The sequence below is a fragment of the Rhopalosiphum padi genome, chromosome 1, assembly GCF_020882245.1.
Source record: "Rhopalosiphum padi isolate XX-2018 chromosome 1, ASM2088224v1, whole genome shotgun sequence".
NCBI classification, from domain to species: domain Eukaryota; kingdom Metazoa; phylum Arthropoda; class Insecta; order Hemiptera; family Aphididae; genus Rhopalosiphum; species Rhopalosiphum padi.
The window spans coordinates 7967470-7985559 of NC_083597.1; the positions used below are offsets into that span (position 1 = coordinate 7967470).

The 18090-nt window shown below is 26.4% G+C and overlaps 1 protein-coding gene across 1 annotated transcript; it reads left to right on the forward strand.

Annotated features, from left to right (window-relative positions):
• Positions 1–10882: 10882 nt before the first annotated feature.
• LOC132931712 (mitochondrial import inner membrane translocase subunit Tim23-like) lies at positions 10883–11732 on the forward strand. Its single transcript, XM_060998079.1, has 3 exons — positions 10883–10989; positions 11068–11237; positions 11632–11732. Exons 1-3 carry the CDS (start codon positions 10955–10957, stop codon positions 11730–11732), a joined length of 306 nt encoding a protein of 101 aa, XP_060854062.1. The 5' UTR covers positions 10883–10954.
• Positions 11733–18090: the final 6358 nt, after the last annotated feature.

Below are 18090 nucleotides of genomic sequence, written 5' to 3' on the forward strand. Positions count from 1 at the left end.
GTGGCGCTACTATCAACTATTAAGTATCAACATCCAGGGTACGGAGATAAAATCCTGGTTGGACCTCCATGCAGTGTGACCGACGATGATGGAGTAAAAATTACCTCGCCCCGCGTAATTCGTAGTCTCGTCCACGGATATGATTGTAAAGATTTTTCATAAATTATACCAATTATACGTAATTATAGGTACCTAGTCGTGCTACAAATAAATCTCATCTTTTATGACTCATTTTGATTTTGTATATTATAAGTGCATACTGCACAACAATTAAAAATTATTAATCTTAAATTAGAGATAGCAATTACAGCAGTAGGTACAGTGGCGTAGTCAGAAATCTTCTAAGAGAAGGGTCTATCAGATTTAACACCAAAATAATACATTTTTTTACATTTTTGTATATTATAATTATTAATTACCTATTTAATATATTAATTAACACAATAAATAGATAAAAAAAGTTAGAACAATTTAACTAATTTAAGTATGTATACTATAGTAGTAGGTATATAGACAGTATACTGAATAGTATATTAAATTACTAACTATATACAATTTTAAATTTAAGTATTATCTATTATTTAGACCAGTCTTGTATAGTTGTATAATTCTCCTAACAGAACTTAATTTGTTATAAAAACTAGTGTTATTTTTGAACGATTGTACTTTAGCAACCGCGCGATTTTTTCGATTTTTTTTTTATGCATGCATTTCAACGAGTTAAAACAGCGATGAAAAAGGAATTCGCACAAATCATTATTTTGGAAGTTATGATTTTATGTTTTTATTACATGCGCACGACGCTGTACTTTACTGCCGCGCACCGCGTTTATAATACCTACATTTTTCAATTTTTTTTTTTTAAAATAAATGGAAGATCAATTAGAAATGTAAGTACATTATACAAGGTAACTATAAACACTAGATAACGTATTCTGTGAGTAATGAGTAATAACATTAAGCTTATATTTATATTAAATTATGTAAATAGGCAAACCGAAAATATCGGGTAGACAATAAAAGATTAAAAATAAAATTGTAATTATCGAAAACATTCTGTGATCATGTATATCTATTATCTATACATACATATTATAGTAGTCTCGCTTTCAAATGATTTTATTTAGGTTTTAAAGTGAAAAACCTGCTAACAGTTATGTCAAGTATATAGTGTGGCTTCCTTCGCCTATACAGGACTACAGGTCCCGGTTGCCTGACTCGGTCCTGTGGACCTCGAGTTGGTGGGAGGCTCGCCTCCCAAACTCTCCGGGCTGAAATATCCAACCTAGGGGAGGAGGTTGGCGGCTACTTCAGGGTCTTGGGGGGAAGCATACCTGTCTTTCGGGCAATCAGTAATCTAACAGGTACCTAATCCTAATATAACCTACCAGTAAAATAAGAAAAGTAGGTAATCATCCCCTACAATGACCACTATAGCCCCAATAACAGCTGTTGTAAACCTGGGCAGTCAATCCATTTATGATTGGACCATCATTCATAATTATTAAAATATGTAAAAAAAAATTCGAAAAAATCGCTTAATAACTATACTACAATTATACTGTTATTTCCTCCACAGTTACATTTTCTTCTTTATTTATGTTTGTTAAATCCAAGCTATTTAGCCTTTTTTGGAATATTGATATAATTCAGTGTTCGGCACTTTTACTAAAAAAATGAATTCGTTCACGTTCACGTTCTTTGAAAAAATAAACATGTTCAAGTATTCATTAAATCGTTCATTTAATTTATTTTTTATGAATCATTTACTTAAATTCAATATAAAAAAACCATAAAAATATACGACTCAACCCAAAAATAAAAACAAAATTTAGACTTTAGAGCATACCTATACATTTTATAAAGTGTCTGTATTATATTTTTAACATTTGACACATTATTTGAGTTACATTTTGATAAGGATTTAAAAATGATAAAATTAAGCAAATACTAGGGCCCTAGCGGCTTGGCCTCTCGCTCCACCTAAATACTTCAATGAGAAAAAAATTAATAAAATTTCAAACCTATATATTAGGTAAGTATATTATATTATTATTGAAGATAATAGTATAAATACGTACTTATGTTGTATATATTACGGGCAAAGTGGGGTAGTCGGGCATTGTGCACAGTGCCCATCAGTTTTGGGTAAAGTAATCAGTTAGTAATAATTGTTTACTATGACCGGTCATTCTATAATAATGTCTGGACAATTTGGATTGTCCGACATTATTTTGGTCAATTTAAAAATGTACTGTATAATATATGTAGAATTGTTAATACGCAATGACGAGGTACACTGTACACTCGACACCTGTTATACAGCTGTATGCTATAGACTCCTAATATTATCATTTATCATAGGTACAAAAGTTATAGGTAATGAAGAAATATTTGAAATTATAAATAAAATTAATTTAAATATAGCACTCGAAGGGTGTAATTGAATGATATACGAGATAAATTTGAAGTATAAAAATATTACTTGGGAAACTATAATGTTATGTCCAAGTTTGTGTATAATATGTCAAAAAAAAATGGAAGCACTACAAAAAAGGTTTAGTTGTACTTGTACGACTAATCCTCTCCTCAGAAATGAATTTGCGTTGCCAGGTCGACTTGATCAACATGGAAGCTGAGCCCGATACAAATTTTAGTTAAAAACCTAACTTTAGTAAAAGCGTCAAACAAAAATGTTTTAAATGTAAAGCAGCAGGTAAAATGTGTAACTCTAAGTACCACAGTAGCAAGCCGTGCTCAAATAATACATAGGTAAATACTCGTAGCTACTTTTAAGTGTTACCTATTAAACTAAAAAAAATAATTAGGATTACTATACATATATAGTAATATCATGTTAGTAATATTTATCTAATCAATATAATAATAAATAAATAAATAAATAAATAAATAAATAGGTATAATATTTATTTTACAATAGGTACCTATAGTCTTAGACATAGTAGCATACCTACATTACCCTTCACGCATTCGGTCATTGTACGCAATGTCTGAGCAATGTGTTTTATTTTCACTTTAACCAGTAAAATTAGGAATTGTGGACTACCCCACTTTGCCTGTAACATATACATATATCAATAATTTATGTAACGCATTTTAAATAAAGAAACTTTTTTCTATTTTTTTCTTGTACTTTTTAAATTTATTTGAATTACTTAAAATGGCAAAAAAAAAACTATATAAATAATAGCATATATTTTATACTTATATTATGTTTAAATAACATTACATATTTATGTATTTAGCTTAGATTTCATAAATTTTTCAATAAATCCAAAACATAAAATTTTTATTGATAATTACAAAGATTATGTTAATTTATATTACTGTTCTCGTGTAAAACAACTCGTAAACATGATTTTAAAAATTTAAAAATTTTCGATTTTGATTCACATTTTGTCGTTCCTTGATTGTTTTCGAAATAGATCGCGAATCACGTAATTTCATAATAATAATTCAGAGCCTCAGAGGACAAATTTTATAAACATCCACCATTCGATGAAAGGATTATAAAAAAGTTTATACCACCCTTTCAAACATGATCGGTTGCCAAATGCCAATTAGCTTTTAACCTTGTAATAAATTATCAAGTCTAAACTATAAAAATTGATATTTTTATACAATTTTAACTATAAAACAATTTGCAAATAGTTATATAAGATTTTGACGACTATCAAAATTCTAAATCCAAAAGATTACAAAAAAAAAAATCACTCTTATTTTATGTATTTTAAATATTATATTATAACTTGCAAGTTCCTATATACCTACGTATACTGCATTTTTCATATATAATATTTAAATTATTACAATAAACAGCTTTTGTGAAAGCTCGTAATACATTTAAAGCTATTAAATATTTTTTAAATAAAACTAAAAATATTAAATGCTATTAAAAAGCTTAAAATTAGTTTTTATATGTTTAGCTGTATAGAAAATTATAATTTTAGTAATGGTGAAATCTTTCTGCATGTTTCAGTATTTTTTGGTTTACAACAATATAAAAAAACTTAGGAGAATATTATGTCTTTTTACGTTTGAAATGTAAATATTCAATGTCAATATTTGTAATTTAATTGCTCATAAAATATATCTATAAGCATTAAGCAGCACAAAAGAGCCTTAATAATTAATATACTTGAAGTCATGCAATGCTGTAACTAGACTACTTGAGGCCTGTGTGCAAACCAAAATCTAGAGACCTTGTGTGGCCGTATTTTACATTTTTTTGAGGCCCTACAATATAGTATGAGCCATAAGACCTTTGGTCCGTGTGTGTTGCACACTCTGCACACCCGGTTTTTACAAAACAGAAGTCATCTCATGTTTATCTAGTAAATGTTCATAAAAATTTTGTTATATATTTCTAAATTATTTTTGAATGACAACAAATTATTAAAATTGATTTTGTGTAAAAAATTCTGAAAAATAGTAAACTAGTGAATATTTATTTTTATTTGGCCTCCTTAAAGTACTAACATTAGTACATAAGTACATTACAATACAATAATTATATCCAAATATCCAATTTGCCATCAAAAATAGCATTCAAAGTTGAAAACATCAGCATTTTTCTCCTATAAATCTTTTTAACTATTTAAGTTTGGTAATCCCACGTGGTAACAAAAAATCTGGGTCTTACTTTGTTTTATAAAAATATTATTTGTTTGAATTTTTCTTAAAGTCCTTCTTATTTTCTTTTTAATATTTTTTAAGTAGTACTATACAAGTTTAACTTGAGGAAGACATATAATTTTCATATAAAAACCAAGTTTTCTTTATTTAGACTAACTTGGGACATTAAATATATTCTTTAAGAAATTCCTTGCATTTTTTTACATAAGTAAAACATTTTGCATTTGTTTTCAAAATAATGTACACTAATATTAGAAAAATAAATTAGGAAAAACAATTAAATTATATATTAATATATTTCACGTATATTATCTTTTTATAGTTGAAAACAAAACAGTATTTATTAAAATTAAGCACCTAGATAATTCATAATTTCATAAAAAAAAATCAATAGGTAGGTAACTAAATATAATCAAGCCAACCATAAATTATAAATACATAGGCGTAACCATGGGGGACTTGGGTGGGCTTCAGCAGTTTAGCCCCCTCAGAATTTTTGGGTAAATGTATGTGCACTTAATTTTTGACTAAAATATAAAAAAAATATAATGTTTCATATAGACAAATAATCATTCAAGTCAGTTGTAAACACCAATAGAAACAAAATATAATAATCTAATAATTAAAAACAATTTGCTATAAAACATTTTTTTGGAATCTAGCCCTCCTCTAACTTAAAAGAATTAGTCTTGCCTATGCATATGTGCTTCAAATTAAACATTGGTACAAAAAAATATATATTAATAGTTAATAATTATTATAGTATTGGCATTTTAGACTAATTTGTCTAGTTGTGTAAATCTACTAAGTTTTATCTTTGTGTAACGTGGACCACCTTGCCACAACTTACACATATGTCACTAAAATTTAAATAAACTTAATAAATATTAGACTTATAAAAGTTATAATTATTGTTATGAATATTAAAAATGTGAAAATTTGAAACTTATTTTTATTTGTCACATTACTAAAAAATAATACTTTTTCTTGTACCTATGTACTATGTACAATACAATTAAGGTAGGTATGTCAAATGCTTACCAAACTACAAATTTTATTAATTATATTATTAAATATATTTACTAGTAATTTTTGATCTTCAATTTAAATTGGTTTTGAAAACATTTTTCGAAAAAATATATTAAATATAATGCAATAACGCCATTATTTGATAACAAGCCGTTATGGCGCAAAAATTAAAAATATATGATTATAAACAATTATTATAATCACTTAATACTAAACAAAATACTAATACAATTCTCACTTTGCATAAGATCTAATAATATTGAAAAAATTATTTAAAATAATGAGCAAATAAATAAATAATAATGAATTAATCAAATTTAAAATTTAGTAATTTCAATTCATTTAAAAAATGAATTATTTATGTGAGTTAAGTCTCAATTTCTAATTATTTAGTTTTGATCATAGACCTTATACTATTAATAGTATTAGTTTAAGGTCTATGGTTGTGATATACTCGTAAAATAATTATTAACGTTTATCATTAGTTTTTTATAAGTTGACTAGGGATTGGTGAAACTCGATTTCTGTGTATAGAAGCTGCTTTCGAGGTGGTTGAGTGAAAATCGTTTCACCGGAAAATCGATAGAGAATGGTAATCGGTTATCTAGAATTTGGTCACTAAAAATGTGATTAAGTCGATTACCGTATTTTTGAGTTAATAGTTTATGTATAACTAATCAGTTATCATTTGGTGTAAAAGTTTGTGTCATCGCATGCCTGGTTCTTTTTTGAATTCAAAAATAATAAAACATGTCGAAAATTGTAATTAAGTGTCTTATCAATCGTTGTAATACCGTGTCCCGTCGCATGCCTGTTTTTTTTTTTTAATGAATAAAAAAAATATAAATATGAAAAATGGTATAATTACCTAATGGGATCTAGCTGTCAGTCTTCAACCGATGTAAACCAATACCTGCACTCCTGACACGTTGAAAGTCGAAAGCTGTTTTGTAGGAGAAAATGTTAAAGTCGATTGCTATCCATAAGTAATCCATAATCATCGAGAAAGTTCAATTTACACGCATCTAAACCTATCAGGTAGGCAATCCGACTGCGTTGTCGTGCACGGATGAAATTATATTTCTATTATATATTATGTCGCATACTCGTTTCTTTTTTGAATGAATAAAAATAAATACTAAAAATGGTAATTGGGTGTCTAGCTATCAGTCTTTAATCGATGGAAGTCGACACCTGTGCTGGGCAATCAACCTACGGCGGATTGTTATACCTCCTGATGTCGAAAGTCTGATGCTGTTTTGTAAGAGAAAAAGTTATTTGAAATAGGTGCATGTTAAACCTTAAATTAAGCTGTCACATATCATCGGGGAAAATCCATTTAAACGAAACTAAACCTCCCAGGTATAGGCAATCCGACTATGTACCTATTGGATCGTGGATAATGTGCGTGTAGCAAATTAAATTAAAATTTGTGTAAACTCGAACTTCCAATAGTATAAAGTTCCTATACCTGTTGACCTGTTAGATTATTTAACATATCGTACATATTATAATATTATGGTATTTGATAGTTGAGTGTGAATGCATTTACAGTGCTCACAGTGATGAATCTTGAGCACTTAAACCGTTTCTGAGCCGTGACGAATTTTGCGTCCAGAACTGTTTCACTTATGCGATTCGTATAATTGTGTGTAATGAAACTAGGATATTCTTATTAGTTGTCTTTTTAATGCATAATATATGTCAACAATTTATGTGCATTATTACATAGATACATATTTCATAATATAACTAATATATTATATTTATATACTATTTGAATGTACCAATAATTCATTCAAAGATTTAAATATTAATTCTCAAACATGATCTGTATAATTTAAATACATATTTTAAATATTAATACATATATTGTGTTTCATTCGGTAGGTACCTATTTTTTCAACAATATAAGAATATAATTATTTAAATTTAAAACATGTAGAATTATACTCAAATATTAAATATAATATATTATAAACAATTCAGGCCATAAATTAAAACTTTTTAATGATTATTAATAATTATTAAATAATTTATTTACTCTTAAGCAAAGTTTTATCAACACGTGGTAGCTAATGAATACTATTAATTGTTAAATACTGCATATTATTAACAAAAATACATTATAACGTTTATATTATATTGATTTTTAATAGTTGAATGTTGAATAACTATTACACTCCCGAAGCCTAATTAATTTACCTAATATAAATCTTACATTCTTACCACAGAAAAATGTTACATATTATTTAATGTAGGTATTTGTCTGCACTTATTATCTATATTATAAATTATAATACTATGAGTGAAATAAACAACCTAATATATACCTCCTTCCACGATGTTAAATGTTGCAAAAAGAAAAGTATCCCAATGTTGACAGCAGTATCAATGTTTTAATAACATTTGCATTATTTGGTGTACAAAAACATAAAATATTATTGCCATACACCCAAGTACACGAATACAGTACTTTGCGACACAAACGTCGTCGAGAAGCACTTTTATATTATATCAGCACAATCCGTTAAAGCTACCGAGAATAACAAAACAATATAAATACGATATAATGGATAAATGGGCTTCGAATCAAACATCAGTGCTCTACGTGAGAAAATAAAAAGCGAAGAAAAACGTCCGGAGGACTGTCGTCGGCAGACGTACTCGTTACCGTGATCGCGACCGCTACATACGCAAACGGCGAAAAAACAGTACACGTGAGGTTTTCAAAAGACGCACATTACGCGAATATGAAAAGAACGGATTGAAAAAACTCTGGAAAAGTCCAGTTAAAATCCTGTGAAAAGTGGAAAATATTCGAAAATATTAGAAATAATAATAATAAATAATTAATATAATCGACCGCGCGGCGCACAATGCACATAGACCTTATAATATGACATACAGCTTTTTTCTATGCGACCACTGCGCATTATTTTTATAGTAAACGAACTATTTTTCACTTTTTATTATGTAAGAAGAAGAAGAAGAATATAAAAACTTCTAGGTACCCACATTCAGTTAAAATAAATTACGATTTAAGATAGATCTTAATCGCTATACCTATATTTTACCCATATAGATAATATAATATTATCTATGATTTTACCACACCACCACGGATGAACAAAACTTAAATTATTCAGGGACCTTGGTTTGAAATTTATGCTCACAACATAGAGTAACTAATATGTATAATATACATCGAGATATAATATAAACTATACAGTATAGTTTATATATATCGTTGATAATATAATAATTTATAATAATAACAGATATATTAGGTACTCTATATATTATTACTCTATGGATCACAACTTTACGTGTTAAATACAGATGCATAGACTAGCATAATTACTGAGCAGTTGAATGGTTTCTGTCCAACCTTTATTATTGAAAAACAAAATTTCAGTTCAGAGGGCGATGATAAAGATATTTTGTTTCATTTTGTAAAATATGAAGTAAAATAAATTTCTTTCCAATATGCCCATGATTTTTTTCTTAATAATATTTCTTCCATCAATAATTAATATTTTATAAGTAGGTATAAGATTATTATTTAGTTAGATTAAGAAATATTATGCATTATACATATTAGGTATGTATTTTTTTTACCTATGTGTTATGCTTTGTATTTATAGTAATTTTAATGTTTTATAGTTTTGTAAAATGTAGGTAAATGTACATATCATGAACTAAGATATCTTAGTTCATAATACATACAACATTAACATTATAATAGCCAATAGGTACCTATTATATTTGACTGGGTAAATCAATTGTCGGTATTCATGTTCAACATCAATAGATACTGAGTTTCTTATAGGATTAGGTACCATTAAAATCTGTAGTTAAATATTTAAACTGACCTAATAGGTATCAAATAAAAAAACGCTTGCCAAGTCAGAGATCGGCATGTAAACTTTCTTGATTTTCAATTTTTAGAAATTTATTAATTGTATGCAATATGTATGTTGCAGTATGTATAATGTATTTTATTTTCATTTTCATTTAGTGAGATAGATCTTTGAAACCGGATAGCGGATTTTGTTGTTTGGGGTCTTGTTAGATTCACATTGGCTAGGAGAAGTGCAGTGTAGATTTTCAGAACATTTTTAGATTTTTATGTTTTTCAGCTTTATAGCTTTGTAGTGAGTTAACTGAAAGTTATTGGAGATAAAGTTCTAAAAATCTTCACAGCACTTTTCCTAGCCAATGTGAATCTAACAAGACCCCAAATAACAAAATCCGTTCTCAAGTTTCGGTAATCTACTACGCTAAATGAAAATCTAGCAAAAAATAACTAATTTTTTAACTGTGAAAAATTAAATAATTATTTTTGAAAATTTTTAATTTCACATTTTATGTTTACATGATAATCTATTTTTAATAAGCTATCAACCAAATTTTTAGGTATAATAGTTTTGGAGAAAAGTTAAAAAAATAGAAATTTTGGGACTGTTCATGCCGACGTTTTTGTGGATTCAAATCGTTATAGGTACCGCTTGGCCGCTTGGGTGTGATATCGGATCTCTCTCATTAGTATTTTATACTATAAAGCTATATTATAGCTAGTTTAATATTACTACCTACTCATTATAACTGAGTTATATTTTTATCATTTTCCTATTTAACAAAAATTCTTAGTTTTAAAAATTCAAACTTTTTTCATTTCAATTACTATACTTACTTGATTAAAAATCAAGAAAGTAAAAACATTCTATCAATAAAATCAATCATCTTTAATATCCACCAATAATTTAAATGTCGGTCCTATAAAAATATATTTTCTAGGTTGTGTATAATATGAAAAAAACAAATCATTGTGTAGGTAGTGTGCTATTGAAGATAAAAAGGTCACATATTTATTTATAATAGCTATGACAATTACAACTAAAACCTTATTACCTAATTAAATAATATTCTTTACACATAATTATTGTCATAATATTTCTATAGTTATAATTCAATTATTAATTTCATTATTTCAGATTCTGAACGGAGTAATGAATGTATTTATTTTACAATGATGTGTGTTTATTTTTTAATTTTTTTTTCTATTATTTTTTAATTAGACAATAGAGGAATGTCGAATAGTTTTCTATTAGTTCCATCTCAGCCAGAATATATATTTCTGAAAGGAGCTGATTTCAAACAACGTGGACGTTATGAATTGTCATTTACAGAAATTGGTACATCATGTTTGATTGGTGGTACAATTGGTGGTTTACGTGGAATATACAGTGGTATAAAAGTTATATCAATGGAAAATCAAACTAGTACATACAATAGAACACAGTAATATTTATCAATGTTATACTTTATAGTGTATTATTGATTTATCTTTGTAAGTAATATTTTAATATGAATTTTCAGGATCTTAAATAGTGTTTTAAAAAATGGAGCACGTCTATCTAATACATTTGGAACATTATCTGTATACTATTGTATGTTTGGTATCATATTAGAAAAGACCTGGGGATGTGAAGGCAAGCTTAATACTATTGTAGCAGGAACAAGCACTGGACTTTTATACAAAGCTTCAAGTTAGTGGTTAAATAAATATTATAATATAAGTACGTATAATATAGAAATTAAATAACTTAAATTAGTTTTTAACTGAAACATATAATTAGTTTTGATCATTTTTAGTTTTTAATGTTACAGTTTGAATTAACTATTCTTAAAATTGGTTCAAATTTTTTTTTCAAAGCAAATTCATATTCCATAATTTTTGATTATAAACCAGCTATGACGTTCCGATAATAGATTAATAATTATTATACAATTATTATTTTTATTTAGCATAATCTACAGGGCCTTAATTTACCTTCTATCATCTATATATTATGTATATTTGTATAAATAACAAATATATTTACTTAACTTTTATTATTTATTTCATAACTATTAAATGTAAATTTATATTTAATTTTTCAGGTGGTCTTAGAAATTGTGGAATTGGTGGCTTGATTGGATTTAGTCTTGCTACAGTATTCAGTTTAGTAACATCAAAAAATAAAATTAAAGAAATAGGATGAAACGTATTTCATTTCTAAAAATGATTACCAAAATAAATATTCATAATAGTATTTTAGACATACAGTATATTAACTTATTTGGAGTATCGTCCTGATGAAATTTATTAAACTATAATAATTAAAAAATATTTACATGTGTATTACATATATAATTTAATAACTACATTTTGAGTTTGTCAATTGAATTGTTTTCAATATAGGTAATTTCTGTTGTCGTTCTGATTAATTTATCAAATCCTCTAGTTTAAATAAACAGTTGGCAAAAATTAATTAGTTTTGATGTTGAAAAATATAAAATGTAATTCATCTACCTTATTTTATTATAAAACCATAGCCTGGCCTGCCCCTGCAATTTTCAAAAGGCTTCAGTCAACCGAGTTTTAAATCTAGTGATTTACAACTACTACCTTTTTAGAAAAAAATGACATGCATTGTTTATTTTGTTTTAATAATATATTGCATTGTTGAATTGATGTCTCCATCCATTTATGATTCTTACCGCAAATTACGATAATACGATAGAAATTTTCCAAAAATGTCAATATTAAAAACAAAATTAAGAAGCACAATGAAACAAGAAAGGCTCAATGCTTTGTTATTTGTATTTATAGAACAAAAATATGTGAGTATTATCAATGTTGAAAGTGTGATTGATGATTTTAAAAATGTTCCTACAGAAAGAAGACTTTTTCTTTGATATATTCCCTATGCGTGTTAGGTACATTATTATTAATATTATGTATCATTCAATGCTATCCTTGTTGTTATTAAACACATTAGGCATAATATATAGTATATACATACTATTTAAAGAATTTTGTAATTCTATACACTTACACATCATATATTTTATTTATTATCAAAATTATCTAATTTTATTATGTGGTGTAATCCAGGCCTATATACAAATTAATAATATTTCTAAAGTTAAATTTAAAGGTAGGCTGATAAACAAAGGTTGTAAACTGATAATACAGACTTTTTTTAGAACTATATAAATATTAAATTGGCGGGGAACCCCAAAAACATCTTTTTTGATATTGTAGAAGCTAATTGCTATGTACTTTTTCTTAAAACGATTTTACGGTGTATGCGAGTTGCCGTTGTCATCACAAGCTTTGATTGAGTGAAGTACAGAGAAACACAGTCATATAATTTTGTTTTTTATAGTGCACAATTATACAACTATATACAACTGTAAAAATGTATAAATAGATACAATTTATTAAGTTTGAGTTTTAAGTGTCTGGTGTTCGGGTGTTCCGGAGTTAATTGATCTTTAATCCGGACTTGGTTATCACCTTATCGGTTTTAATGGCCTAATTTGTTAAAATTTAAATAAATATAAATAATAAATTAATTTTTTTTGATTTTTATAAATCATTACATCGAAATATAAGATTCTATAAATATATACAACAATCGCAAAGATAATAATATTTTTTTTTATTATTATTAGAAATAAGCCTTGGCAACATGGCCATTGGCTGACATTTGACACTAAGATTATTATTATATTTAAATTGTGTACTAATCATCGAATAATTTATTTATTTTAAGATATACCTATTATCATATTTATTTATGTTGGCTGGGTACAGCTTTATTTTCTGTCGCCAATTCCACGTACGACCACGCCCACTGCTATTATTATTAAATAACAGGAATTGTTTTTAATGTTACTCCTAGCAACTGAAAATTATTTATTTTTTATATTTTTTTCTTCGTTGATACACTTTATTTATCATACAATTTTAACACATTATATAATACATAATTAAATCTGCAGCAGAGAAATGTATAGTTGTTTTATTGTTTATATTATACTTATATTGTTCAATATCTTGTAAAATTATAAGGTACGGCCAGTCAACGCACCGACACAATTGTAAGTAAATAAATAATTTTTTGACTATAATTATTAATTTGTTGGACCAAAAGAGTAAAATTTTTCCATCAGTAATTTATTTGTATTTCCTTATCCATTGTAAGCTTAGTTGTTATGTTATAACATTTTATTAACAGAAACTCTTGTTTGTATTATTTTAGTACCTATACACACTATACATAATATATACATTATACATAGGTACATGATACATCCATATTATTAATAATGCAGTTCATTGAATTTAGCTTGTTAATCTTAATTTCCGACCACTAAGGTACTAATTGAGGCTAGCTGATCGTAAACACACCCGTTTATACCACAAGGAAACAAATTGCCATTAAAAAATATATATGATTTATTCAAATTATGAACACTGCCAGTTTTTGTTGATTTGTTTTAAATATTTAAAATATTTAAGTTTTTTTCTTGAACAAAGTCGTGTTGCATTAATCTTTAACTAATTTAGATTAATATTTTTATGTTGCATACCTAAACCTATAAAAGTTACCTATAGAAACATACCTACGTTCTTATTTCTTTGTACCTAATATTAAAATGTACCTATTTATTATTATTTTGTCGAACATTTTCTATTTTTATTATTGCCCTTTTTGTTCAGCATATTATTTAGACCAATGAAGCAGACAATATTTTCAGTGGCTTGCAAATACTTGTTGAGTACTATTTAAGTTTACTTAATACTATTTAGTATCAGATTCTATTATATTTCATTGTTAATTGTTTTATTTTGGAGTATAATTGATTTGAGCAATTTTAAGTGATTATAAACCATAAGTATACGCCTATACCGTAAACATTTTGTATGCAACAATAATAAATATTACCATGAAGTTTTTTCTCTTTTTTTATATATTTTATTTTGATTGTAAAATAACGCTTTTGAGTTCACTAAACTAAATCAAGAAAATGTATTAACATTCTCATGTTTAAATGTTTAATATATCTCGTTGATATTAAATACAGCGATTGGAAAAGGCGAGCACATAGAAAGTTTAGGTAAAGCAACATAATATTTAGATTCATTTTTACTGTACATACAGATTTATAGGTCATGTAATTAGTAGATTAAAAGAGCAAAAAGATACTAAAAAAACCCCGTTTTTTGGTTTTTTTCTATTTGTTTTTTTTTATTTTAAAGGTCAACAGTTTTTTATACAATTGTTTTAAAAACAAATACAAGTGATCAAAGAATGTTATGTTTCTATTTGGAGGGATTTCGTTTTTTTATGTTACAAACCTAAATATTGTGTTTGTACTAAACTTAAGAAAACTATATATTGGGTCTTTATTGAATTTATTAAAAGATATGGACAACATAAAACCACAAAAATCAATTTCAGTCTAGAAGAAACCATATAAGGAATCGAAGAAAAATAATTTGATAAAAATTAAAGTTTAGAATCCAAAATGTACTATAATAAGTCACATGTGTGGTCATTCAGAGTCAAAAATATTTGGGTAGGTTGGAATAACGAAGCAACAATACCGTACGAACAAAAAGAAAATAATAATGATAATAGTAAAATATCTACTAAAATATATAGGTACTTTGTCACGACATCGATCAAATAATCAAATATAGAAAAGTTCAAAAATGAGTTTTACAAGAAAATATTAATCTTGAATGGAAAAATCTTTACGTAATGCAAAATATTTATAGTGGTGTTGTATTAAAAATGATATTTACGAATTTGTTGTGCGAAACGGACACCATTTTTGTTCGCAATTGCTGTTGAAAATAAGGGTAACCATTCATATATTCAAAATATCAATTATAGTAAAAACAATTTTTGCCATTTTAAAAATAGTATGAAATGCAAGAATTTAACACAACTATTCAAAAAAAGATGAAAGTATAATTAAAAATATATCGTATATCGTTATGTTTTGATGCACTTTGGCTACATTTGACGTCATAATTTGTACTAATCCATTTAAATGAATATTTAACTATACTTGTCATTAACATGATTTAATTATTTTTTTAGCATGGAAGTTTTTTGCCATTTCTTATACTAACTACATAAAAAACAGTCATTTTTAAGCATATAAATATTTGTCTTGTCGATAGTTAGGAGTAACATATTTTTCAGTTAAAATTATTCATAATTTATTTTATTTATAGTTTTTCATATTTTTATATAACTATTTTTAATTTTTGTCTAATAATTTGAAAAAATCTATAATTTTACACATTTTAGCATTTTTAAACTATTATTCTAATGTCATAAATCAAATCTATTCTAAATCATTATTAAATAGGTATTAATATATAATAGTGTGAATTTAGTATGGCATTTACGTTTTTAATACACCAATGCTTTGAGCTATACGTTGTACAATAAACATATACGAATAAAAAAAGTAATAATTATATTCTTCTTTTATAAATAATTGTGTTTAAAATTTATTTTTAAAATGGCAAAATGAATATGCTTTCACTATTATTGAAAAACTGATTATATGAACAGTTATCACTATATTCTACAGCGTTGTGATCAAAGTGGTGTTGAAGAAAGGAGAGTCAACTACGCTTGAGGATATGTGTTATTTTAGAGGACGTTATATGCTTGCATGTATTGTCTGTCTTACTAACAAACACCGCAGCAAATTTTCGTTCAGCAGAACACAATTTACTATTTGATGTTGTTAGCTTTAATATTTGAGTCGATTTATGTATTATAAAACTCAAAGTTAAGAATATTATTCAGGACATATATTATATGCTTTTATTGGTATTATAGTTTTAAAGTGAGTTATGGACATTTTAAAGTTGTACCTAATTTTTTTCATAGGTATAACTCACTTTAAAACGATAATATCAATATAAAATCATATGACATGCCCTAGATAATATTCTTATCTTTAAGTTTGATAATAGGTAAAAATGGCTTCAATATTTAATTTAACAACATAAAATGTGTTCTGCTGAAGGAAATTTGCTACGATGTACGTTAGTAATACAGACAGCACATGCAGGTATAACACTATAACGTCCTCTTATCTAAAATAAAAAGTTATGACAAGCCAGATTATTCTTAGATCACTTTTATTTATTCGAAAAACAATTGTTTCTCAAACACAGTTGACCATTAAGATAAATAGAATTACGTTTATTTTTGTAAAATAATTCAGAGAAGAAATAGTAGAATACCATATTATAAGCATCCTATATTTAAATATTTAGATCAAATTTAAAAAAAAAAGTTTGTGTGCGGCTTAGATTTTTTAGTAAATTATTTACGTTTTGCATAATAAATAATACTATTGTGTTATCGCATGGGGTACAAAAATCTACTAATTCATGATAGTGGTATGGTTGTATAATTTCTATATGCTATATACCTATGTATACAGCAGGGGCGATGAAACGGTCGATCGCGGATAATTTCAAAGTCGATCATATTATAGAATTTATTTTAGTAATTAGTAATTAATGTATAACACTTGTTGTATGTTTATATACACTTTATGCAAGCATATTTCTTAATAATTATAATTATTCAATAATAAAACAATTTTCGATGGAAGTTGATCCTCAAAGGTGAAATATATTTTTAATGGATCGTGACCAAAAAAAGTTTGGCATATACATATTTTTATTTTTTTTTTATGAACATCACATGTTGGTTGGGCTATTGATTCAAATCAAAATCGTGTCATTGTTCACTGCAAGCCTTCCGAACAGGAAATTTTGTAAATCTAATATACTAAAAATCGACTTCATACACACACGAGTGTAAGTAATTGATAAACGTGTACGCTGAGGGAAACCCATTCAATATATATTTTCAATCATTGTAAATTGATCCGATCCATTGCAATGCCGAAACTGTGGGAATGACTATTAACTATTATATTATATTATATACGAATTCGCCAGTAAATTCAGTGGGTAAGATACCCATATTATTATCATTTGACCTATAATTTGTAATATAATAATGATTATTATGCATTTAGATGATATTCACGACGTTTACGTTACGATAAATTGATTTTTATTTTAAGTATTTTTGAATTGAACGTTGAACAAAAAACCGAGTTTAATTTACAACATATCGATGGGAGGAAATTATTGCACTTGATAAATTAGGTACCAATTTGATTGTTAATAATTCAATATTCACATTTATTTTATTATAATAAAATAGGTATATACGTGCGGGGAGCATTATAAAAATTTTACTACGGTTCAAAATCAAAACAAATAAATTGACAACATGCAATTGCAGCTATGCAATACACACCGTCTCATCAGTCATCAACCATTCAAAATATGCACATCGAAAATAATTTAACAAATATAGTTAATAACACAATTTATTATTGTTATGTTTGTTTTTTAACGTAAAGGTTGTAGTGTGTCATGTGTGATCTATACAATGAATATCATATTGATTATGAAATATGTGTGTTAATTCTTTTTCTTTCATCTCTTTATAA